Raw genomic sequence first — 25,905 nt, forward strand, 5'->3', positions numbered from 1 at the left:
TTTTCCAAAGGCCCAAGATCTTGCAGATGAAATTATGGGAGCTACAGGCTGTAGAAAAGAAAGTAAGAATTTGTTTTCTGCACATGCTACGAAGCTGTAACCTAATACTTAACCAAACCATGCAGCATGCCCAGGGCCAGCTGCAGAAAGCATACAATTGAGCTCACCAGAAACTATGCACCTAAGCCACATCAAATGAATCATATCCTACAAATGCCCATATCCTCCACTCCCAGCAAGCGAGGCAGTTGCTGATAGCTAACTCAGAAGCAACTGCCTGTGCTGCAGACATGGGAAGTTCAAGAATACGAGCCCTAGCTGTGGGGAATATGAGGACCAAAGGTACAGACACATCTAGAGCGGCAGGAGGGAGAGCAGCACGACCCATCCCAGCCTGCTCTGTAAACTTAGCAGCATGGTAAAGCGTCAGCAAGCAGCAGCAATGGAAGAATCTATGCCTTTTATTTATTTATTTCAGAAGATACTTCTGTTGAGTTTATCACAAGAGTCATTGAACAATAAACGACCACGAACGTAAACCGTACAAAAAAAAATATTCACGTGACAGGAAGAACGAAACAAACGAGATGTGGATAAAATATTGGAGACTGACACTTCCCCGCCACCCCTCTCCAAAGCTCAAAACTTTGCAATATGGAAGAACAAACATTTTCCTCGAGTTCCTTTCGCTGAAGTTTTGGTCCACGGAGCTCAACATACCTGAAGGAAAGCTACGTGCCTCCACCTGGCTTTCATAACAGCCACCCTTACCTCTCTGCCAGCAAAACCCCCACCCACAGCCCCGAGGCTACGTAACAAACTTCACAGCTTGAGTACAACGCCTGCCAAACAAACCATTTACTACATGCTCACAAAGCTTCCAGGAAGGCTGTAAATCAGACCCCAAAATCTCCACCTACTGTTGGCGCATGTCACGGTCCATCTACCAAGACTTCATCCAAGGCATAAAGCAGCTGTTGCTGCAAATCCCCATGCACTGCAGCAATGCTGGGGTACCCAAGGGCCTTGGGAATAACTTGGGGGTCAGAGGAAGATCCTAGGGTAGTCCTTCTCCCCTCCAACAGGGAAGCAAATCAGAAATACATCTTAAAACAATGAGATAAGGGTAAGGGGTCCTACAGGGTAACTGGAACTTGTCGTTACCACTAACCCAAACATGAGTAAGAAGAATCCTAAACAAAAACAAACAAACAAACAAACAAAACATAACTGTAATGCCCCACAAAGTAAGAGTCACTCAAAAAATTATATGTGAAATGCTACATCTGTTCTTCTTCAACCCTCTTCCCAAGCCCGTCCCTCAACCTTCTGCGACAAAAAGAGAGAACTACTGCCAGTATTTCAAAGGTTTCTAGGGCAGGACAGGAGAACACTACGCTGCACACTAAAAATCACAGACTACTCAGTCCCCAACCTTACGCTGGTAATGGACGCTGATGGCAGAATCAGCCTTAAGCCCACAGGAAGGGCGCGGAGCAAGCAATGATTACACAAAGTAGGAACTTGCATAGTCTCTACCAGTTTCTGCACAGTGGCAGACAAGAGCTCCTGCTTCGGGTTGGGTTTGTTGGTGTGGTTGTGGTTTGTTTTATTTGCAGAAGACACAGGGCTTGACAGGATGGGATGCAAGAAGAGCATCCACTCGATGACAGAGGGCTCTCAGCATCTTTGAACACGAAGCAGTCAAGGGGAGACTGACCGCTAATTGTTTGCAGTGAAAGTTCTTTGGGCTGAAAAGAAGGCTTGGTCTGCTGAGAAATGCCATGGACATGAAAGCAGTTACTGCAGAGATGGTGTTTGCACTAAAAACCAGAGACAGAAACAGCTTGGGGCAGCCCCTACAATGGGAGGCAGATTGGGAACTTCGAGGATGAGAGTTCGCATTGCCTTATAGCAAAGGCTCAGCACTAAATAACCAACAGAAGTTATGCCATGCTTGAGCATAAGAGGAGAAGGGTGGGGATTTCAGGAGGATTAAAGACAGAGGAGGGCAAAAAAGAACATCATCTCTGGGCTTAAGAAAAGAAACAACAACAAACAGAAAGAAAACATGGAAATATTTCCAAAACAAACTGTCCCTTTTACTGGTAGCTCTATCAAAATACCAAAAAAAGATCTAAACAAAAAAAAAATACATAAACGTAGCATATGTTGTACATATGTCATAAGAAGGAAGGGTGTTCAGCTGCTGCTATAGTACACAGATCAAGCATACGAGACGCTACACGGCAACGTAAGGCACTTGGGATACAACGCATAATTAGCTACTCTATGAAGACACAGGATTGTGCAAGTGGAAAAGCTGCCTGAAGCGAAGCAGGCAGGAAGAGGAATTATTCAGCAGCCAGTTTCTGAGGGGACTGCATGTGTCATCTGTTAACAGAGCCAATCCTCAGCTGTTGTGAGGCACTGGCTTCAAAATCTCCTCCCGCAGTTCTCCTCAAAAAGAGGGGATCCTTCTCCCAGACTCTTGATGACATTTTGTTTGACACTCAGAGATCACGGGGACGGAGGAACAAGTGGAATCTGACCAACTGTACTCATATCCCTACACATTTTCTCCCTCCTGTGCCCAGCATTAGCTGAGGCTTTGCAAGGAAAGGAGGAAGGAAGAAAAGACTTTGACAAAAAGAGGGGGGGGAAAGCAACTCTATTCAAAGAGTGGCAGATAAACAACTGTCTTTCGTTCTCCAGAAGACAAAATATACAAAAGACAACTATGCCAGCCTCACTGCTAAAAGCCCAAGCTAGAATCATGCCTGGAGGGGCTGAGCAAGTGACATGCCATGAGACCACACATCCCATCACCCATGAGGAAGGTGGGCTTCCATCCCGCCTTGCACATCGAAGAGTGGCCAGGCTCTCCTCAACCCCACACACTGGGAGTTACAGCTGACTTTGCTGCACAAAAGGCACCAACAGCAAAGACTGCCTACAGAAACCACCCCCAGAGAAGAGCTATGGGGTGAGAAGCACCCATCACCCAAATCCAAACTGGTGCACAGACCCCAAGCAAGCCCACTGACCTGTGAAACCCTTGGGCAGGAGGTGCTGCCCACCAGCAAAGGGGAGAGAGCCAGTGGGACCTGGGCTTCCCCCAAACCTCAGGTCAGAGAGCTGCAAGAGGGAGAGTGGTCTGTAGCAAAAGACGGCCTCTGAGGTAGATTTAAGACAACTCTATCTGCCAACAGCTATGCCTCACAGGCCTTTCCTAATGTACAAGCTACTCCTCACAGCCCTTGGCTTCCTTCCCCTTCCCTGTCATCTCATTCACAGCTCAGAAAGGGATGAAGGGGCTAGGGTTTTTGGAAGAAACCCTACATTTGATAGCACCTTGGGTGGATACAAGCTATGTATCCCATGGAAAGAAAGAGAAGCTGGTGGCTGCAGATGGCACAGCTGGACTGGCATGGTAGGAATGAGGATGGCTATGCACAAGGGGCACAGTCACATTAATGCAAAACCCTTTGCAGCAGCCACTTTGCTCATCTGGAGGTGGTGACGAGCCTTGAGCACACCAGGTCACAAGCACACAAGGCTGACAGGAGCCAGACCAGGGCTCAGAGAGGGGCCGGACTCAAGGATTCACCTGACCTGAGGATGCCACTGCCCCATGACAAGGCACAATGAGCTGCAGAGCCCCAAGCCCAGCTCTCGGTGCTGGGGGGTGCAGAACAACTACAGGGCAGTCCAGAGGATAAAGGGGACCCAGCTGTACCAGAAAAGCTGGGGCAAGCAAAGGCTAGGATGTGGGTCCTATAGGAAGAGGGAACTCCTCTCTTTTCTCTGCTTCCTAGATCACCAAAATTAGCTGGAAGCAAGGAGCTGGGGGAACCCCAATCAACCAGAGGGAGACAAGACACAGCAGAGGTTCCTCCCTCAGATACCAGTCCCTATTTGCAGCATCAACATCATGCAACGCATGCCGAGTGCTGGCTGGAGTGCCCCGAAAGGGAAACGATCAGCCATGAGCACCTCATGGTATCTCAGAGTCCCCATGCTTTTCCCCTGGAGCCCGTTCCCATAGCTGACACATGGAGCCTTCAAACTGCCACAGCCCTGACCCAGGGGCTAGGAGGGGAATCAACACAGAGGGAGGGAAGAAACATGCTGTAGGAGCAAAAAAATATTACGGAACCATTTACAACGCATTTGTAACAGAAGTCCAACGTAACCAAACACTTATATAGAAAAAAAAATAATACAATTGCACGCTGATTTACGGTGAAACAGAGGAAGGCAAAACCAGGAGGCCTGGAAAAGGCTCCTACAGGGGGAAAGGAGCAGGGGAAAGGGACCTTTTTGGTTTTATTGCAAATGGTTCAAGAGAGTAAGAAAGAAAGGGAGGAAAGTGAGACACCTCGGGCAGACGACCTGCTCCCAAGCTGCTCAAGACAACCTTGTGAGGACCGGGAGGAGGGGCTGCCCTCAGTCCTGGCACCTCTCCCTCCTCCCCAGGATCCCAGGCCTTGCTTCTAGGGTGATTTCAGCTTCTTGGTTCGTGGCGAGGTGCCGTTCTCTGCTTTTACCACTCCGTTTTCATGGTAACCTGGGGATGGAGAGAGAAAAACCTCACCCACGTCATCCTGCATGGGCCGGAATCACAGAATGACAGAATTATAGAATAGTTTGGATTGGAAAGGATCTTAAAGCCTATCCATGGTCCATGGGCAGGGACACCTCCCACAGCCCAGGCTGCCCACAGCCCCATCCAGCCTGCCTTTGGGCACAGCAGGGATGGGGCACCCACAGCTCTCTAAGCAGCCTGTTTCTCAGTGTTCCCTGCTCACCTGAATCTCTCTTGAGCGGCTTGGCCGGCTGCTTGGCGCAGGCTGCGGCCCGTTTCCGACTGCTCTGCTCATGCCAGTACTCCCGCCAGCGCCGCAGCTGGAAGTGGATGAAGCGCCACATCACCGAGGCCTGGAAGAGGCACACCAACAGCAGCACACTCATTCTGGCAGGGGTGGAGAAGAGGCAAGGCTGAGAAGAGAAGAGCCAGGCCACCATTGGCCCGGCTTTCACCCCACACCGGTGGCTTAGGCTCCCCTGGACAGATGGATGTTCCCTAACATCCAGCCTGAACCTCCCTGCACAGCTTGAAGCCATCACCTCCCATCCCATCACTGGGAGAAGACACCAACCCCCACCTTGCCACAGCCTCCTTTCAGGGAGTTGTAGAGAGCAATAGGATCAATCAGCACTGCCCAAAACATCTCAGCCAGGGAACCCATCCCATCCCCTGCTTCCCGTGTTAACAGACATTCAAACACATACAAGCAGATGGAAAAACTCCTTTTTCATTCACCACATCAATACACAGTTATGGGTCCACAAGGGAGAATACGTAAGTCTTTCCCTAAGGTGTCTGCTTCAGCTCATCCTTTGTAACTGGTTACTTCCTTCAACAAATATGAGGGAAAGATTTTCACAAGATATTCACGGGAAAAGATTCAAAGAGGGAACAGAAATGGTGCAGGACATTCCTACCTGAAGAGGATGTGGTTGAAGAGAAAGCTGAAGAGATTCCCTTTCTCTGGCTCCAGAGCCTGGTTCTCCACACGTGGCAGCCCAAAGCCGATGACCAAGATGTAGAGGGTTAGTGTGAAGAGCTTGGTGACCACAAAGACAACGGCCCAGACGTTAAACCTGATGGAAGGCAAGCAGAGATGTGGACAGGAGCAGCCTCTGGGCCCCACGGCCATATGTACCCCATCCTCAGCAGAAGGTCACACTGTCAGCATGTACCATGGTGCAGAAGCACTTTGTAAGCATCTCCCTTAGCACATCTCCCCTTCCTGACCTGGAGATGCTCCAATGCTTAGCACAATGCAGCTCAATAACCTCTTTGCTCCCAGTTCTACCCACCCTAACCTCATCCCAACTTCTACTGGAGATACACTGTGTGCTGTACTCTCAGTGTCCCCCGGTGCTAAGCTGCAAGGTGACAGTAAAAGCCCAAATGGCACTGGAGATGGAATGCCATGGCCTGCTCGCCCACTTACAGCTTCTCATTGTTCTCATCTGTGAAGTAGACCAACCGGGCCATGTGGAAGAAGAATTCGGCTAAATACTGCAGCAGCAAGAGGATCAGCCCCAAGCGGGTTAAACTAGGAGGGAAAAGAAGAAACAAGCATCAACAGGCTGGTCAGCTTCGGTCCTTCACACCCAGAATGTTTCATCCCAAAGCTGCAGTAAGAACCAGCCCAAAGCTGGACAGCTCCACAGCAGCAGACCATCAGCTCCACAGCAGCAGACCATCAGATCGCAGTGGTGAAACCCCTGACCCCAGAACATCAAAGCAACAAACTGGTAGTTTATCACTCACAAAGACAGCTCTTCCACCATCCTACAGCTAGGAGTTCAACTTTCACGCTGTTAACTTTATCCCCTCTGTCTCTCAGCCCCAGCCAAAGAATTTGGGGATGAAAAAACCCTGCAAAAGCCCCAACTCAACACACAGAGGTAGACGACTCACTTGAGGAGGTATGCGCCGGCGATGTGCACCAGGTAGAGCGCAATGCACTGCAGCTGGCGTGGGATGTCCTCCTGGCAAGGCAGAAAGCAGTGTTAATCCCCTCACCCTGTCCTCTCCTCCCCCCAAACCCTAAAGCCCCAAGGAGCCTGGAGCCCTTGGGCAGCTCTCACCTTGCGAACTTTTTGGAAGTAGAGCTCTGGCAATGCGTGCAGCCAGTAGGCCAGCTGGCACAGGTAGAAGAACTTCACCTGGAAGCTGAAGGCAGGGATGAGCTGTGGAACAAGTCTAGGGCACTGTGGGCTCCTGTGGCCCCAAGCGATCCCCTCACTGCTCAGATGCCACTGGATTTAGGGGGCTACATTTAGCCGAGTCTGGCCTTTACCCAGATGTTTGTGCTGTGGTTTCCATGTCCCCAGCAAACCTCACTCTTTCAAAACCCCAAGAAGGAAGAATTGTCCCCTCTTCTTTGTTTCTACCATGGAAAACGAAGAGCAAAGCAACCTACCCAAGGTGATGTATAAGTAAAACATGAGGAAGCCCTTCAAGAACACCCTCCCCAAAGCCCAACAGGAGATGCCCACCCCTGATCAGGACCTTGCTGTGCAGCCAGCAGCCGGCTCCCAGCCACATGGAAAACAGTATGGGGGAAGGAAGTGGTCAGCCCGAGAACAAAATGTGAGTGCTTACGGAAGATAAACATGCGGGTAGTTTTCCCACAAACTCTGAGGGTTTGATATGTATCCTTCCTGAAAAAGAGAGGCAAGCATTCAGATAGAGGAACAAGGCAGCACGTGGTTACAACGAGGCAAGGTTAAGTCCCCTACATGAGCCAGGACTGAGCTCTCAAAGTTCGGACCTGTTCCCAGGTCTCTGGTTTCATGACATCCTCATGTTTGGGTAACAAAAGCTGCATTTGAGGTTGCACAAAAGGCCCTAAGCTGAGGGATAGGATTCTTTGGGGTTTGGACAACGCAAGGAGGATGCCCTGGAAACACTGGGATGAGATATCGGTAGCGCAGCTGCAAGAAACCATATGCATGGTCTGGGGGCTTTTCCCCACCGGCATTTCCAGCCCAGCTACTATTTAGCAAAAAGGAATGCTTCTGAGAAGAAAGAGGAACAGAAAACACCTACAAAATCAATTAACTATGCATCGCATAGTTTAATTTTCCATCCGCCTGCATTCCCCTGCACTCACAGACATAACAGAAGCTCCCTTCTTGTTCCACATTTGCACAGATCCTGCCACAGGGGTCTGCACTGGGTTTTGCAAAGAGATTTTGGCATGGAAAATGCATCCTGCCTAAGGCCAGTTGTCACCATCATCGTGCCCTCATTGCCCCAGGGCTTTTTTCTTCTGGTTGGTGTGACTCTTGGAAGCTCAGGGGAAGAGCAAGGGCTGCAAAGGATGACCTGTTCTGTGCAGCGTGGGCAGGAGCGAAGTCCCAAGGCTCTCAAAGGGACTGCTCTGAGGTGACAGCGGACCTCTAAGAGGGATGGCAGGACCCCCCTGAGCAGCAGAGAGGGGACCTCTCCCCAGGCATCCATTCCCAGCTCTGCAAGGGGCCACAGCTAGACCCCAATGCATATCAAATCCTCCTTGTTGCTAAAACACTCTGATCTCTCCAACACTGTCTGCCCAAGGGCTGACGGGGGATTCTTTGTTTCCACTGAGGTTTTTCTTCACCAGAAACCCAAAATTTCCCCCAGGAAACCCAAAGTCAAGCCAGCCTCATGCCTTACCGTCACCACAACGTACAAGCACCAAATCAAGGAGGTGAGGTGGAAGGCGACCAGTTGCCCTGACTCATTGAACTTGCTGTGTTTGACTTTGGAGAGATGGAGACGCCTGTTGATTTTCTGGGATGAAGCAGAAGGAAAGGAGAAAGGAAAAAGTGAGCCACCAGGTCAGCAACTCTCTTCTCTCCTGTCCTCCCTGTCCTAAGCATTGCCCAAAGATGACAGCTCACACGTGGCCACCCCAGCCTCTGGACCACACCACAGCCACATTTAACTGCAACAAGACTGTGTCCCATCCATGGTACTTGAGACACTCCATCTACTCAAAACACCAAACTGCACTCACGTCCAGGGCGTACTCCTGCACCACTGCGTGCAAGATGATGGCAATGAAGATGTAGAAGAGGATGGTGACCAGATCCTTCAGACCGTAGTGATACTGGACCAGCTCCCCGTCTGCAAAAAGACCAAACTGTGGGTAAGACCTCTCAATGCCAACGATTTCCAAGGGCTTATGGCTCACTTGAAGCCTTGAGGTGGCTATAACCAACACAGCTTGGATGGGAACACGCATTCTGGAGGCAGAGAGAGGTCAAGACTATGCCAGTGGCTGCAGGGTCCCTATGAGCCGGGCTCTGTATTAAAACAGATGTTGAGCTAATACCTCTACCAGGGTGTACAACCACAGTATGTGATAAAATGGCAAGGCTAAAAATGAGTAAATCACTTCAGGCACAGGAGAGGAAGTTGTCTGGACTCTGCTGCAGAGGAACTCAGACCACAATTCAATTTAGGAGCAGGGTAAGTCCTTCAGCCATGACTTTGAGGGCAGCCCTTCCATTTTCCCTGTGTCTGCTTCATCCTATTCTCACTGCACCGCTGTCTTCAGCTGGAGGATTACTCAGCTCCTTTCAATGAGTCACAGCATCCTGCTGCCAGGCCAGGTTTTGTATTCCCCAAGTGTCTGCCCCATGCCGAGCCCCATTCTTTACCCAAACCACTTCTTATTGCCTCCACACTGATGCTAACAGCCCTGACAGGCTGGGAGGCAGAAACGAGCAGCCAAAACACAAGCAGGGCGCAAACCCTTTTTCCCCCCACATTTCTTACATCTGAAAACCCATCACTGGGAGGTCATGGCAGCCAGCAGCAAGGATTTGGGGTGATCCCTCCCTGGGGCAGCAGCATCTCTTACCTGCTGTAGGCACACTGATGTTATACTGAGGTAAGATGAAGAGGAAGGCAGTCTTGGCTGTAACCTGTCAAAGACACACAAAGGGGGCATAAAGCAAATTTAATTGCTGAATTCGTTCCTTTGCCAACTTTTACTGTGCTGGGAAAGGGGATGTGAGGCAGGCAGATGGGAAGCGTGTAGGCATCGAGACGGGAAGGAGACCTCCCAATGGGACCAAGTATTTGGGAAGGGGGAGGAGAAAAGAGGGAGAAATCTGGAAAAGCAGAGCTGAGTATCCCATCCCTGCACCCCAAAGAAGCATCTCCAACACTGGCACATCCCAAAACACAACATCAGCCTTTGCCCATGCCTTTGTCTTGTCCAAGGCTGCATACAGGCAGGGTTTAACCTCCGGCCAAATGGCTTCACCTCCAGCCTCAAACACAACCAACCCCAAGAGTGCCACAGCTGACAGACGGATTCACAGACATAGCTGCAACTGTGAAAGAGCTGAGAACTCTTAAAACCCAGCTGGAAGGATTGCTTCATTGCTTCATGTCTTGCAGGAAGTAGTTATTGGGGGGGGGGGGGGGGAACACAGGGGCTTTGCCAAAGCACTCCCATCCTGTTCCTATGGGCACTGAGCAAGGGGTTGATGCAGCTGCCCCAGTGGCAAAATGCTGCTGGGCTCTGCTGATGGAGGCTCTGCTGATGGGGGAAAACAGTGCCCAAGGAGAGGGAGACATCAGGCAGAATTTGGGGTGGTTATGGAAAAAGTGCATTGCCTGGCTGGCTTACGGAGATGCTCCTGGCTCTTGTAAGCCCTGCTGGCAAAGAAAGCAAGGTTACTTCATCCCGGAGTACAGCACAACCAGAAGCACCATCTCTAGGATGAAGTCTTGGGACCAGCTGTGCCACCACATCACTGCTCTTTCAGAGAAGAAATGTTTCCTAACATACAACCTACACCTGCCTTGGCATTCCCCCGATGGTCGGACATTATGATCTATGGCCTTTCCAACCTTAAAGATCCTATGAAGGCAGAAGCAAGGGTTCCTTAGCTTAGCAAACAGACACTTCCAAGCTCCCATTGAGCAGCTCGTGGACAGGCCACAGGAAGCAGAAGCTGGTGAGAGAGGCGAGGATTATTCAGAGGCACAAGACCTGCAGCAGGAAGACACTCGCTGTGCTCACACTGAAATAAGACCTCGACACTAGAATTGACAAGGGGAGTGGGATTTGCCTGCGAGGGACGAGATGCCATATAGGAAGTGCTTTATGTTCAACCACATCCACCTGGCTTTGAGAAACCCCCAGTGAGGAGCCCCTACACAGCTCCATCCCTTTGCATCTCCTGTAGGGATCTATAGCCACAATGGGACTCCCTGAGACCCCCCCCATCTCTGCACTGAGCAGCCCCAGCTCTCACAGCCTCTGATCACTGCAGAGCTGGCGGGGGAGGCTGGGGGAGCTACAGCAGCCTTAGCTGGGAAAATATTTCCAGTGCTCGAAAAACAACTCGTAATTACAGATAAAATGCTGTCAGAAGACTTTTTCTCCCTTGTTTTTCTTTCTTTTTTTTCCCCTCCCTTTTCCACCAGCCGCAGTGTTTGCTGTCAAGAAAGCCGTGTTGATCCACGGTAGGGATTGACACAGGCTCTATATGTAAACCGAAGGCCAAACTTTGGACCAGAGCTTTGGAAAGTAAACAGCAGCCATTCCCAAAAGCAGCGCAGCCCCTCTGCTCACCCCACAGCAGCACGGAAAAGTCAGCTCTGCACAAAGCCCCGCTCATGGGTAACCTTTCCAGTTCGTGTATTAAACAAGCCCTCAAAAATGGCACCATCTCCCCCACATTGAACTTAACACAAATACCTCCTGACCCCATCCCGTGCTCCCCAACGTGGGCACAAGCAAGGTGGGCAGCTGCAGGCTGCTGCTGCTATCAACCCATTGAGATGGGGTGAAGTTGTGAACCGAAGGGATGCTCAAGAAGGATTTAATGCCATTAAATCATCGCGGTTGGAAATGACCCGTCAGCCACAAAAGCAGCCATCCCAGACTGGATGTGGCTCTGGGCAGCCTGGTCTGCTGGTTGGCGACCCTGCACACAACAGGGGGGTTGAAACCAGATGATCGTCGTGGTCCTTTTCAACCCAGGCCATTCTATGATCCTATGACCACCAAGTTCCCCATGACCAACCCAAGCCATCCCCACCCTGCCCACATCCCTCAGTGCCACCTCCATTGGGACACCCATCCATTGGGACATATGCTCTGAAGCGGGAGATGCTCGGTGGCCTTTGAGCATCACCTTCATTGCTTGTGTCGCCTGGAATGGGGCTGCCTGGGAAAAGGTTAAAAATCCCATCTACACAGCCCTCCCCTGCAGGAAACGGCCCTATTGTGAGCAGCACTGGGCCGCTTCCGCATGGGGAAGGTGGGAGCCTGGTGAGGAGGAGGAGGAGGATGGGGAGGACATTCAGGCGTTGAGAAGGCATCCAAAAAGGCAGAGATGTCCAAGCTGACAGCAAAAAAAGCACAGTGGGACGGAACCAGCGGGCACAGGAACCCAAAGGGGAGGCTGAAGATGAGTTAGATAAAGAAGTGAGGACCAAAAGAGGCGTCCCAAGCCCTCTGCTATGGGGAGGATAGCGGTGGATGCTGCCCAACACAGCCACCCTAGAGGAGGACACTGCAGACAAGCAGCACCAGCACGAGACTGAATTAAAAGCTATGGGAAGAAGAGACCCTTCCTCTGCTCTTCAGCCTCGTGGGGGGCTCTCAGCTCCTTTATAGCACTGTGGCCACCCAAACCTCACCCGTGCCCGACGAATGCAGCTGCAGATGGGAACCAACGCAGATGGGAACCAACACAGATGCAACCTCACCGGATTGCTCTGCTTTTAAAGCAAGGCAACGAAAACTCGTGTTGTTTGCATGAGGTTTCGGGACGGAGCGCTGCACTCAAGAGAGCAGCTGTGGCTTAAACCCACGTCATGCAACCCATAGGGGTTCCGTGCCCCCCCCACCAGCGGTGTGGAGAAAAAAGAAGGGATTAAAAGGCAAGAAAATAAAAGCAAAAAGAAAGAAAAGCAAAAAATGGGGGGGAGGGGGGGGTTGGGGTTGTGCTGCCATCGGGAGGGTATGAAGGAAATGGATTTCCTCCGGCTGCGATTTGCTGCAGAAGGAGCCTTTTTCCTCCTCCGCCAGGCCCCCCGGCCACCCCTTTCCCGGCTGGATTTGCTTTGAAACGTGGCACTGGGCAGAAGGGGAGGGTATGGGCGGGGATGGGGAGGGGGGGAAGGGGGGTCCTTTTAGGTTGCAAAGAAGCGGCCCCGCATCGGCCACCCGACGTCGGGGAGGACTGGAGAGGGGAGAAGGGAGGCCTCCAGCCCTCCTCACATCTCCTCCCCGAAAGAGGAAATGTAGAAAGAAATTGCAGTTCAAAAAAGCAAGCAAGAAAGAACTGAAGCTGGGAGGCAACAGGAGAGGCAGCACTGCTCAATCCCAACTGAGATTCCCATAGAAGAGTTAGGGAGGGAGGGGGATGCTTTGCCATTAGTGGGACCTCCGGTGCTCATCCCATGGAGAAAACAGCTGGAAAGGGGGCTGGTGTTGAGAAAAAGCCCTCAGAATAGACTTCCAGTAGGGGAAAATATGAAGCAGGGCTTGGTTTTATTTGCCTTTCCCTCCCTCTGCATGTGGGGTGGGTGAGTGATGTGTCCCCATCCCATCCCCAGCTGTGCTGGCAGATGTGGGGGCACCAAGGTATGCAAGCACTCCTCCAGCTTGAGACCCTTTTGCAGCTGGTGAACCCCAGTAGGGTTGGGGGGGAGGCAAAGGGATGGCTTGTCCCAAAAGCCAGCACATAAGTTGGGAACTTCATAGGGATTTTAGAGTAGGGAGATCCCACTGCTGAGAGAGACGGCAAATGAATGTGGTGGCACTTGGCACCCCAAGGATGGAGGGTGTTGGTACCCTAAGGACAAAAGGGTTTGGTACCCCAAGAATAGGGGGTGCCCCAGGAATGGAGGGACATCATCCCAAAGGATGGAAGGGTTCTGGTAGCCCAAGAATGGAGGGACCCCACCCCAAAGGATGGAGGGTGTTGGTACCCCAAGGACAAAAGGGATTGGTACCCCAAGGACGGAGGGTGCCCCAGGAATGGAGGGGCCTCATTCCAAAGGATGGAGGGGGCTCTGGTGCCCCAGGATGGAGGGGATGTGCCCCACAGCCCCCCCCCCAAGAGCTGCTCATCTATAGGGGGTCCACTGGAAGCCCCACACCGAGGGGAGCACATCGGGGTGGGGGGGCAGGGGGAGGCGGCAGGGCTGTCCTCGGTGGGCGGAGCCAGCGGGGCAGGGCACGAGCGGGTCGGACACGCGTGGGGAAGGGAAAAGTGGGGGGGGGATAACGGGAAGGGAGGGGGGGGGATGTGTGTGTTGGGGGGGGGGGTTGTTCCTCACCTCGAACATGAGCGCGATGAGCACGCTGAGCACCAGGCAGAAACCGATGTCGGCGTGGTTGTGGATGAGGAACTCCTGGCTAAAGAGCGGGTGGCTCTTGGTCCGCCGCCGGAAAGCCATGGCCGGGACCGGGAGCTCTGCGGGACCGGGAGCTCCGACGGGAGCCGCCGCCGCCCCGCTCCAAACTTCTCCGGGCCCCGCACAACTTCGCGGAGCTCCGCGGTCGCCCCGCGCAGGCGCCGCCCCTCCCCGGCCCTCCCCGGTCCCACCCCCGCTCCTCCCGGCCCCACGCGTGGCCGCCGAGCTGCCCCGGCTCCGCGGGTGGGTGCGGGGAGAGCGTAAGGGGGAAGGGGTTTGCAAAGGAGCGCAGTGACCATCCGGATCCAACCCCCTGCTGTGTGTGTAGGGTCGCCAACCAGCAGCCCAGGCTGCCCAGAGCCACATCCAGCCTGGCCTTGGACAGCCTGCAGGGATGGGGTACATCCAAACCCACTAACCGGGGTGGGACGGTGCCAGCCACACCCGGGCTTTGTTAGAGGCAGGAGGGATGGAGGTTCCATTCCTGCTCCTTCTTCCAGATCAGCAGTGAGTGGCACAGACTGTTCTGGGCAGCTCCAGTCACTCCCTGCATTGTCCAGCCCCGTTCCTGCCATAGCTCAGCACGGCTGAGGTCCCTTCTGTCTCTCTGCAGAGCTGCAGGGGGGTTTCTTCTTGAGAGCAATGCAAACTAAAAGGGCTCATCGAAGGCAAATGAGCAGAAATCCTTTATTCCAGGGCAGGCGGGAACGTAAGAGAATCATAGGCTGAGTGTGGTGGGATGGAGTCATAGAATCACAGGACCAGAGAATGGCCTGGGTTGAAAAGGACCACAGTGACCATCTGGTTCCAACCCCCTGCTATGTGCAGGGTCGCCAACCAGCAGCCCAGGCTGCCCAGAGCCACATCCAGCCTGGCCTTGAATGCCTGCAGGGATGGGGCATCCACAGCCTCCTTGGGCAACATGTTCCAGTGCGTCACCAGCCTCTGGGTGAAAAACTTCCTCCTAAGATCCAACCTCAACCTCCCCTGTCTCAGTTTCAAACCATTCCCCCTTGTCCCGTCGCTATCCACTCACTGTGCACAGCATCAGCATCCCAGAGCCCCCCATTCCGCCCTCACTTGTTCCCACTGCGGGGGCTGCAGCTGTTAGCAGCCCCACAACCCCCAGCCCCGTCCCACGGTCAGTGCGTGGGGTGTGGGATGCGGCACGACCCCTGCAAGGAGCGCGCTCCGGCAGCATTGAGCACCACCTCCCTCTGGTGGCGGAGGAGCGGGGAGAAACTGCTCGTGAAAGCTGTGGTTGTGCACCAGTTAATGGGACGCCTTGTGCTTCCCCCCCACCAGAGATGGGGAGGGACAGCTGCAGAGGTTGCCCAAGGAGGCTGGGGATGCCCCATCCCTGCAGGCATTCAAGGCCAGGCTGGATGTGGCTCTGGATTTCCCAATGTCATCATCAATGCATGAAAGGCAGGATGCTCCGACTGCCCATAGGGTTAAAGAAACATAATAAATACCCACAGCCAGGCTTTTCAGCCCTTCCATCCACTAGGGCTCTCCAGAAGAACTAAAAGAAGCAGTACCAGGAATGGAGGAGACCTCTTGGTGACAAAGGACCACTTGGGCACACAGAGATACCCTTTGAGCTCAGCATGAACATCCCGATTGCATCTCATTGAGCAAAGCAGCCACCCCAATGCTGACCCACGGTGACAGAGCGGGGTCACTCCACCATCCCGGACACATCCTTCCCCTCTCCCACATCCTTCAGTCCTCACTGGGAACATTTGGAATCAGCCTTGGGGGTGGAGGTAAAGCGTGGTGGCCTCAGCTTGCTACTCAAGCTAACAGCTCCCTGCTTGCCACAGCGGTGGGTGTCCTGCAGGTGATGCCGCCCCACAGGGGCTCCCTCTGTCCCCACACACAGCCCCTCGGGGGGACCCGCCACCCCACAGCCACTCTGCAGGTGCCTGTGGGCACAAGAAGCCAGGATGGGGCTGATGCTCGCTATCTCAAGGGAGAAATCTTCTCTTCTTCCCCTTCCTCCTGCCAAACATCCTGGGGAAGAGTGGGCTTCACTGTCCCCTTGCAGCGGGGCCGTGGAGGTGGCTGTCACCATCACTGAACCAGGAGAGGTGATGCCGCCTGTGCTGGCACTGAAGTACATGGAGGAGCCCTCAGGTAGGGATGCAGAGGAGCAGTGGGGTGAGGGGGTGGCAGGGTGACCAGCAGCCTCTTGCCCTCCTCTATCCCTTCCAGCACCGACTTCATGTTTGCTGCCTCCTCCATTCCTCACCACCATTGGCTTCTCCTCTAATAGACCCAACCCAAGGCCCAGAGGAGTGATTTCCATTGTGGGGAGGGAAGGCTCCACCCGAGGTTGGGGTGTTCCCATCTCCCCCCCATCAATGTAAAACTCTCCCACACCAGCATCCCCAAAAGCTGCGTTGATCTTTGATACGTTTCCCGTCTTCAAGGCCAGCTTCACCAGCAGCCAATGGTGGTGATTTGTCCATCCATCCTCCGAACTCCCCTTGAGCTGGAGGGGCGATGAGCTGTTCCCAGTTTTGGGAGTTATCGTGGTCCTTTCTGCAGCCAAGGACTCTCCATCTCCTGAAGTTCCCCAACTCTGCCCCACGCAGGAGCTATTCCCAGCAGCTTGGTCATTGCGAGCAGCACAGATGGAGCTTTCCAAGATGCCCTGCCTGATCTTGGAGGATTTGGGATGGAAAAGGCTGTAATAAAGCACCATGGCTGCAACACCTGCAAAAAGAACAGGAAAGCATCAAGGGATGAATCCTGGCTGCATTCAATGAGGTGTGCAGGAGAGAACAGGTTCCTCCTTGCAAAGATACTGCTGCAATACAGCAATACCTTGCAGTGTCCTGGCCCTCCAACCACATCCACATCTCACTTCCAGACACCCTCTGTTCCTCCTGCAGGACCAGTTTCATAGCAACCTCCCATTCCCATTGGACATCAGCTCTAAGAACGCCTTTGTATCCAGTTCAGGAGCCTGTGTGTGTGTGTGAGATGGGATGGGTCCTTCTCAAATCCCAACCCCCCACCATCATCACTTCTAAGGACATCATCAGGCACTTCCTTCCCACCTTTGCTGCTGGGAGGCCATTCCCAACCTCACCTCTCTGATATTACAACGCTTTCTTACTTGTGCCCATGATAACCAATAAACTCTTGAAGAAGTAAAGCAAAACAAGACGGGGATTTGCCAAAGCTGCTGCTCTCCAAACATGCAACCCACGCTGCAGACAGCAGCTCTCACCAAGGGCAGCCCCCGCCGTGGCAGCCCCGCTCACACGCAGGCTGTGCCCCATCTCTGCCTGCAGGAACTCAGTGGCCAGCAGCAGCAGGAGCGTGTTCTCCATCAGCATTACCTACGGGGCAGAGAGCCATGGTTACGTCCTCTGATATGATTCTGATGATGCAAACCACCCCGTTTCCAGCCCCTGATGATGCATCTTGCAATATAGATACTCGTAGAATCATAGAATGGCCTGGGTTGAAAAAGGACTACAATGTTCATCTTGTTTCAACCCCTCTGCTATGTGCAGAGTTACCAACCACCAGACCAGGCTGCCCAGAGCCACATCCTGGCTACTCACCACGTAGAACACAGCCATGCGGTGCTTGGAAGGACCAGGCTGGACATTGATGTAGCAGAAGATATACACAGCTCCCAGCAGGACGTTGAACAGCCTCCAGCGACAGGGCTGGGCCACAATGTCACTCTGCAGGGCCACCAGCCAGAAGGACATCAGCACCCAGTGGGTGCCTGCGAGGGGATGGCACCAAAAAGATACAAGTGACTTGGGGTCAGTGGGAGCATCTCCATTGCTGGCAATGGGATGGGGCACAGGGACAATGAATGCTGCTCTTACCTGCTACAGCCAGAACCCAGAAGGAATAGAGCCTGGTGAAGAGCACCAGGGCCAGGACCCTGCTTGTCAGCATCCCCATCCTCCAGAGCAGCAGGCAGAATAGGGCTGCAGCCGGCAGACACACGTGGCCAGGTCTCAGCAGGCAGCAGGAGCGACTGTAGGAGACCAAAGCCCAGGAGAGGGACAGCAGGGACAGCCCAGCGCTGACAGCTGTATGGGGACAGGGGAAGTTCTCAGGGCTCAAAGGGTGCCTGATTGTTTTGTAGGATCCTAGCTGTGCTCACAGAAGCAACCTGTAGCACAGCACCCATGCAAGCTAGGCAGTAGATCCTGCCAGATTGAGTCTCCTTTGCACGCTTACACTGACAGAGAATCATATTATTGCTCGGCTTGGAAAAGACCTTAAAGATCATCAAGTCCAACCACAACCTAACCATGCTAACCTAACATCTCCCTATCCAAATCTCCCTACCCCAATCCACTCCCAGTCCTACCAGAGCCTAACACCAACCAGTGAGTATGACCTTGTTCACATCCCAACTTCTCCCTTTAGAAATCCAAGCTGAAAATTCACCTTTTCCATGAAGCAGCCCCAAACCCTAACAGCACATTTTGGGATGAACCTAGAGAACGTATGTTGGGTTCAAACCCAACCAAGGCACTGTGTGCCATAGAGGTGCATTGTACACTGGAAGTCATGACTGTGCCAACTGGAAAGATCTATGCATAGCCCAAAGACTCACCAGGGATGAGGCTGGCTGGCTCACTGACCACGACAACATACAACTGCAACAGGAGGTGAGGCAGACTCTGCAGCAGGGCTTCCAGGAGCCGCAGCACACACACATCTGCATGCCGCATCAGCATCTCCCCAGTACCTGCATTGCTGTTTGCCTTCACCTCCATCCACAAAATATCCCAGTACCTGCAAGAATCAGCAGGATGGGTTGGGATGGGATGAGATGAGATGGGATAGGATGGGATGGGATGGGATGGGATGGGATGGGATGGGATGCGATGGGATGGGATGGGATGGGATGGGATGGGATGGGATGGGATGCGATGGGATGGGATGGGATGGGATGGGATGGGATGGGATGGGATGGGATGGGATGGGATGGGATGGGATGGGATGAGATGGGATGGGATGAGATGGGATGGGATGGGACGAGACGGCATGAGATGGCATGGAATGAGATGGAATGGCATGAGATGGGATGGGAAGGCATGGAATGATGAGATGGGATGGGATTGAATGAGATGAGATGATGAGATGGCATAGGGTGGGATGCAATGGTATAGCACGGCATGGGATGGCATGGGATGAGATAAAATGGGATGGGATGGGATGGGATAGAATGAGATGGCATGAGGTGGCATGCGATTGAATTACATAGGATGGGAAGGGAAAGAATGGGATGGGATTTCATGGCATGGGATCGGACAAGATGGCAAGGCATGAGTTGGGATAGCATGGGATGGGATGTCATGACATGGAATGGGACCAGATGGATTGCATTTGTTGGGATGGCGTGGGATAGGATGACATGGGATGGGATGTCCACACCATTTTGGGTAGGTTTAGGGAGGCTGGATGGACTGCAGGGTAAATCTCTCACCGTTTCCAGAGGCCAAACTGTAGGATGTGGAGGACCAGGACCCTGCAGCCTGGTGGATGTCCATCTGCCTTCAACCAGAGGATGCTGAGGAGCTGAGCCACGTAGCCAGGTACCAGGCAGGTGATGGTCCCACAAAACCAGCCCAGCTGCCCATGGGAAAGGTAATGGATGATGGTGCAAAGGCCTGGAAAATAAGAGAGAGGTACTGCTGGGGATGCCACACACACCTAAAAGGTGCAACACACAACTTCCCCATAAGTTCACAGCCCGTGTCCCACTCTTATCTTGGGCTGCTGGCTCCTCAGGGCTTGTCAGCAGCAGCACAGCCAGCACCACCCAGGGACACAACTAAAGACGGGTTCAGATAAAACGTGCCCAGCTTCAAATTTAAGGCAAATATTCAAAAGTTGCAGTGTTTTCTCTCTCTTTTTCCCCCTTTAATAAAGAACAGAGGCTGCGCGGATCCCGAAACACCTCGTTTAGGGAGGAGAGGAAGGATAAGCAGAGGGATCCAGGCTAGAAGTGGTGCGAGCATGGAGGCACAGCCCTCTCTCCCTTCTCCCCGCGCAACTCCCGCGCACGCTGCGCTCTCACTCACTCGCTCCGCGCTCAGCCGCCAGCAGCGCCAGGCAGAGCGCCGGGCAGACCCCGCGCATCCTGCGCGCATCAGGAGGAGGAGGAGGAAAAGGAGGAGGAAGAGGAGGAGGAAACACGAGAGCACCTCCCCAGATGCCTCCCCCCGCCCCGCCGCGGGGTTGTTACGTCACTCTGCTTGCTCCTCGGCGGCTTTTTGGGGCCCCGCGTGGACCATAGGGGTGGTTGGCGCATCCCGATGTTCCCTGCTGTCCCCTCGGGACTGAGCACTAGATGGCAGCCGGAGCACGGTGTGTGGTGCTGCCACAGCTGAATTGCGTTGGTTTTCCCCCTCTCCATCGGAAGAGATGGCTGCTAATGAAGTCCAAATAGCGTCCACGGATTTGTGAGTGGTTTTGGAAAGTCCAGATCCACTGGGATGTCAGGAGTTATCCATGCCATCTCATGTCATCCCATCCCATCCCATGCCATCCCATCCCGTCCTGTGCCATCTCATCCCATGTCATGACATCCCATTCCATCTCATTCCATGTCATGCAACCCCATCCCGTGTCAGGACATCCCATCTTATCCCATCCCTTGCCTTGCCATCTTGTCTAATCCCATGCAATGCAATCCCATCCCATTCTATCCCTTCCTGTCATATGCCATTCCATTTCATGCCACCCCATCCCATCCCATCCCATCCCATCCCACCCCATCCCATCCCATCCCATCCCATCCCATCCCATCCCATCCCATCCCATCCCATCCCATCCCATCCCATCCCATCCCATGCTATGCTTTACCATTGCATTCCATCTCATTATTCCATGCCATCCCATCCCATGCCATTCCATCTCATTCTATACCATCCCATGCCATTCTATGCCATTGCATCCTATCCCATCCCTTGCCGTACTATCCAATTGCATCCTGTCCCATCCCGTCCTGTCCCGTCCCATCCCATCCCATCCCATCCCATCTGAGCACGTTTGGGGGCTTTAACTCATTTTTCTGCTGTTTTTTTTTTAAAGCTTTAGCAAGTTTCTTGGCAACCCTTGGAACTAAGCCTGTACTCTGCTGGTTTAAGCAGCAGTCTGTCATCCAACTCAGTCTCCAGAGATCTCTATAGCTGCCCAGTGTGTGACGCCTGTCTCTCCGTGCCCTGTGCTTCCCTCTTGATACTTGCATATGAACAGTGACCCAAACCTGTGTGCTCAGGGATGTGCTGCAGGCTGGGGAGCTGAGCTACTCTCTCTGATTTTAGGAGTTCAACCAGGATCTCTGTTTCCATCACGGATTATTTACCAACCATGGAAGAACTTTGCATCCTCCAGGGCTTGCATTTAAGCAGCCGCCGAATGAAAAATGTGGTGCATGGCCTACAGCCATTTTTCCTCTTGCTATGCTAAAAAGCCACTCACATCTCCAAGGAAGCTAAACACAGACGGTGGTGAAATCACCTCTGCACATGGCATGGGATGGTATGGAATGAGATGGAATGGCATGGGATGCCTGCCCCACTTTTGCAGGCTTAATGGGGTGGGGAATTTTGTGCTATGCATCCACACAGGAATTGTAATTAGAGGTTACAACACACATCATCCTTCCAACCTGTTATTTACAAGACTGCTAAATCCCTGGTGATGACATTGAACAAAGCTTTATAAAGTGAGGTCCGTTCCTTCCTCTTGACCTCGGCAGCTTCAGGGCAACATGACAATGTCAGCCAAAGCCACGGGCATACTCCTCCTGTTTCTTGTTCTCCTGGCAGTACCCCAGGCTGCTCCAGGTAAGTGTAAATACAATCAAGGGTCATTTTTATGTTTGGGGAGCAGGGAACTGTTCTGTAAATGAAGAATGAACTCATGACACATTGATGTGATGCTTGGTGCTGGGTCTGGTGGACGAGTGTTGAGTAGGCAAACTCCCATTGGCACTTTCAGGGCTGGAAGGAGAACCTCACAATCTGTAACTCATGGATGTTTTCAGACATCACAGCAAAACTCAACAGCGGGTTCACATCCCTCTTGCTGAACTGACCTGCAGGCTGGGCTGGTAGCATGGGGACCAGATTTCATTGCACTTGGAATTCCAATGGAAGAGTCTCACAGGTTCTTTTCCTCCATTGCAGCGTCAGACACTGTCATGTGTCGGAAGATGAAGGGCAAGTGTTCATTCTTGCTGTGTCCTTTCTTCAAGAGATCCAGTGGTACCTGCTACAACGGACTGGCAAAGTGCTGCCGACCCTTTTGGGTCCATGGTCTGCATTGAGCTGGTAGCCTTGGTAGTATCATTAGCAGCGACAGCAGTAGTGAAGCATCATCCTTCCCTGCGTTGCCATGCTGTTGTTTGGGGTGCTGCTATCCCTGGAGCTGGGGAAGACACTTCAATAGGAAGCCTCACATCTGCTCTTTGTCCATGGATCCATACCTGGGAAATCACTGAGCTCCTCATCCACTGGATACTTCCCTTCCACCATCACCAAGGCAGGGTTGATCTCCGTGCCTGAAATGGGACAACTTCTCTCTTTTCCAAAGATGTTTCTTGGTGGAATTTCCTTCTTGTGTCAAGGGCAGTGCCACGCATCCCATGTGATGCTGAGGCACCCTAGCAAACCTCTCACACCCAACATACTTTCCTGTGACAGCCCAAGGGCCACATCCCCTTTTAAATGTCTCAGCTGAAGGCTTTTATCTTCTACCTGTCTCATATCATGGCCAGCTCCCACCTGCCCCCCATTGTGACCCAGCTGGATGCTGAAATCTTCTGCTCTCTTGCAGGCTCTGAACAGTAGCTCAGCCTTACAAAGTAGAAATGATTTGTGCTCTTTTTCTCTTCTATAACATGTATTCAAAGAGCCCACTCTGCAAATTCTTTGATTTGTGTAAATATCTAATAAAGCAACAGGTAATAACACAATTAAACCATTAATTGGTGAGGTGCGTTTCATTCTCTCTGGTTTCTGAGGTCTATGGCCGTATGTTCTCCACAGCCCTGCCAATGGTCATAGAATCATAGAACATTTGGGTTGGAAGGGACCTCAAGGATCATGGAGCTCCAACCCCTCTGCTGCAGGCAGGGCCACCAACCTCCACATCTAATACCAGCCCAGGCTGCCCAGGGCCCCATCCAACCTGGCCTCGAACAACTTCAGGGATGGACGGAGCATCCACAGCCTCTCTGTCCTTGCTGGCCTCTTCTGATGGAATGATGTGGGGTTGGGATGCCCTGCTGGGGTGTGGTATTGGGTTGCAGTATTGGGATGCAGTCTTAACCTTGCCCACAGGATGGGGGATGGAACTAGATGGTCTTTGAGGTCCATTCCAACCCAAGCCATTCTGTGCTCCTATGATTCTGTGTTATCCAGCCATGGGCACCTACAAAACTTGGGAAAGGTTTCCTAGGTCATGCCTTATCCAGGCCCACATTAGGAGACAGCTTGGCTCACTCTGCATTTGGGGAGTTCATATCTATTCAGCCTGGAGTAAACATGCACTGCACTTAGTGTTATTGTATAGCACGTTGCCACAACCAATGAAACAATCATTAATAATAATCAGGTTCTCCGAGCCCAGAGGTGCTATTTGAACCTTAATCACTCCTTCCATCTAGGGATTGGGAAGTCCTTTGTGCTCGTGAGCTGGGCCTTGCACAGCCCATAGGAAGCAGCTAAGCAAACACAAAGTTCCTGCTGTTCTGATTAAGCCACGCTCTTCCACCCAGGATTAAGGTTAACTCCTTTCGTTCAGGAAGAAGAAATAATTACAGCCAAAAAGCAGGAATTTGGTGGGATGCCAAAAAGCTGTGGTGACTCTCACGGGGCCGGTTTGCTGGAGTAGCTGTGAATGAGACTCCACAGTGGTTGTATAACAATTGCAATGAGGAAATCAAGGGCATTAAAGGGAATGCAGGAATCTCAGCTTGTCATGAACAGATGAAGAACCTGAGGAACGAAGTGGGGAAGTGTCAGCAAGGTCGTTGCATCCTGGTCTCCTGCCAGGAGGAGGAGAAAGATCTTGAGTCTCCTGCTTTCATCTCTGATTCCGTTTATCCCTTTCCACTCTTAAGAAAAGGGCATGCAGTATCTTTCTTAAGTGTGATCAACACATGGGGACAGCAGACCCCTCTGCAAGGTACACGACTGCTGCTGGCCATCACAACCCAGAAATGTGAGTCTCTACACTGTGTCTATGATGGGGCAGGTATGGAACAATCTCTTTTCTTCGCTAAACTCAGGAGGATTCCCTTCACTGGAAAGATGGATGCCGTAAGATTTGGGCTATACTAAACTGGAAACACCTTCGTCATTAGAAAACTTTAACCTAAGGCTTGGCAAGATGGAGGGCACGGAGGTACCATGAGAACAACAGCGAGCATCAAAGCCAACTGCACAACCATGTGTCCCCATTAGCTCTGTCCCCCACATTAGACAGGAGGTGGCAGAGGCAAAGGGAGACTGCAGATGGGATGTCACATGGATCCAGCTGGCCTTCACCTGCTGAGCCACCCCATGTGTGTTGCTACACACCCACGTATTTGTCAACACCTGAGTGGGAGGTTGGAGCAACAGTCCCTCCCCGAGGGACCCAAAGAATGGGTCATCCCTGCTGCATGATGCTCAGAGCAGTTGTGAGGGGTGGGCTGGGATATTGGGAGTGTGTAGAGATTGTGTTTTTGATGCAAAAGGCTGATTCTTGGGAAAAAGCCATCCTGGCACTTCCAGGGAAAGCTTCTTCTGGATTTGGGGGTGAATGGAACAAGGGATATATTTAATATATCCCTATATATTGTATATTTAATATATATGTATATATATTATATACACACACATATATATATGTATATTTAATGTGTGAATATCCAGTCTCAAGAAGAAGCAAAAATGAGTGCAAAAGAGCACCAAAAGGGGCAGCCCAGAGGAGCAAGAAGCCTGCAGGCAGCCTGAAAGCTGTTAAAAAAAGGCTGTGCTAGAGACCTTGGTAAAATATTTGCTTTGACTCAAACAAGAAAACAAAGAGGTCTAAGAAAAATCCCCACTGGGCATGAAAGGCAGCTGGGGGGGCTCAGAGAGGGAAGGGCTCGGTGGTGAATGAAGGGCTGACAGAGAACAGAAACTCCCATAGAATGTGGCAGGTTGGCTTCAGATAGGAGTGAAAGAAGCCTGAAAAGGAGGGTGAAGATCCTCTTACAACAAATCCCCGGAGGAAAAGCAGGAATTTCTGTAAGCACATGGAAAGTGTGAGGGGGGTTGTGATGGGGAAGGTGTAGGAGGATGTTCAGGGATACGTGCTTCTGTCCCTTCCAAGGTAATGCCAGGCTCTGGGCATCCATCAAGCTGTGGGTGTCTCTGTTCACTGCAGAGAGCTGGAACCAAATTGTCTTCGAGGGGCCCTTCCAACTCAAACCATCCTATGACAATAAAATTGCTGGTATGGGTGGTGAAGTTGTGGCTCAGAAAGCTCTCCTGACGTCCACAGACAACATGATTGTAACTGGGGGTTCTAACATGAGGGGCCCAATGGGAAATCTTAACCTGTGTTTGGAGGCAGGGACTGGATTATTGCATTTCGTTTTACGGTGACCCATTTCTCACCTTTGTAAAGAATTCAAAGGAAAACAATGAAAATAGATGGAGATGGTGCTTCCTCATTACAAAGTTGTGGGGAAATATTGGTGGTAGATGAATGGTTGGACTGGATAATCTTGGAGGTCTTTTCCAACCTTGGTGATTCTATGATTTCCAGCTCTAAGAATTAATTTTGCCTTCTGCAGCAACGTGCTTTGGGGTTCGATGAGAGCAGTCATGGAATGGCTGATGTTGGAGGGGACTTTAAAGACCATCCAGATCCCAGCTCCCTGCCATGGACAGGGCTGCCCAGGATCCCACTCAACA

General features: G+C 52.2%; 2 protein-coding genes across 2 annotated transcripts; both read right to left on the minus strand.

Moving 5' to 3' along the window:
• Positions 1-475: 475 nt before the first annotated feature.
• Positions 476-14,124, minus strand: TRAM2 (translocation associated membrane protein 2). Its single transcript, XM_072333429.1, has 11 exons — positions 13,880-14,124; positions 9,432-9,495; positions 8,583-8,692; positions 8,240-8,356; positions 7,184-7,242; positions 6,667-6,751; positions 6,497-6,567; positions 6,024-6,128; positions 5,509-5,667; positions 4,812-4,975; positions 476-4,570 (listed from the first exon to the last, which is right to left on the minus strand). Exons 1-11 carry the CDS (start codon positions 13,997-13,999, stop codon positions 4,497-4,499), a joined length of 1,128 nt encoding a protein of 375 aa, XP_072189530.1. The 5' UTR covers positions 14,000-14,124; the 3' UTR covers positions 476-4,496.
• Positions 14,125-15,375: 1,251 nt separating this feature from the next.
• XKR5 (XK related 5) lies at positions 15,376-20,148 on the minus strand. Its single transcript, XM_072332740.1, has 7 exons — positions 20,032-20,148; positions 19,434-19,617; positions 18,558-18,739; positions 17,815-18,024; positions 17,539-17,708; positions 17,199-17,310; positions 15,376-16,678 (listed from the first exon to the last, which is right to left on the minus strand). The coding sequence occupies exons 1-7, from the start codon at positions 20,087-20,089 to the stop codon at positions 15,690-15,692; spliced, it is 1,905 nt and encodes a 634-aa protein (XP_072188841.1). The 5' UTR covers positions 20,090-20,148; the 3' UTR covers positions 15,376-15,689.
• Between the last annotated feature and the right edge of the window lie 5,757 nt (positions 20,149-25,905).

Source organism: Excalfactoria chinensis, chromosome 3 (assembly GCF_039878825.1).
Source record: "Excalfactoria chinensis isolate bCotChi1 chromosome 3, bCotChi1.hap2, whole genome shotgun sequence".
NCBI lineage: Eukaryota > Metazoa > Chordata > Aves > Galliformes > Phasianidae > Excalfactoria > Excalfactoria chinensis.

Excerpts from the sequence above, each read along its gene's own strand:
- TRAM2 (XM_072333429.1), bottom strand. The coding sequence starts at position 13,999 with ATGGCTTTCCGGCGGCGGACCAAGAGCCACCCGCTCTTTAGCCAGGAG. Across the intron at positions 8,357-8,582 it reads TGCAGGAGTACGCCCTGGAC|AAAATCAACAGGCGTCTCCA; the intron begins GTGAGTGCAGTT and ends GCTTCATCCCAG. Across the intron at positions 6,129-6,496 it reads GCCGGCGCATACCTCCTCAA|TTTAACCCGCTTGGGGCTGA; the intron begins GTGAGTCGTCTA and ends TTTCCCTCCTAG.
- XKR5 (XM_072332740.1), bottom strand. The coding sequence starts at position 20,089 with ATGCGCGGGGTCTGCCCGGCGCTCTGCCTGGCGCTGCTGGCGGCTGAG. Across the intron at positions 18,740-19,433 it reads CAGTTTGGCCTCTGGAAACG|GTACTGGGATATTTTGTGGA; the intron begins GTGAGAGATTTA and ends TGATTCTTGCAG. Across the intron at positions 17,311-17,538 it reads GCATGGCTGTGTTCTACGTG|GTAATGCTGATGGAGAACAC; the intron begins GTGAGTAGCCAG and ends TCTGCCCCGTAG.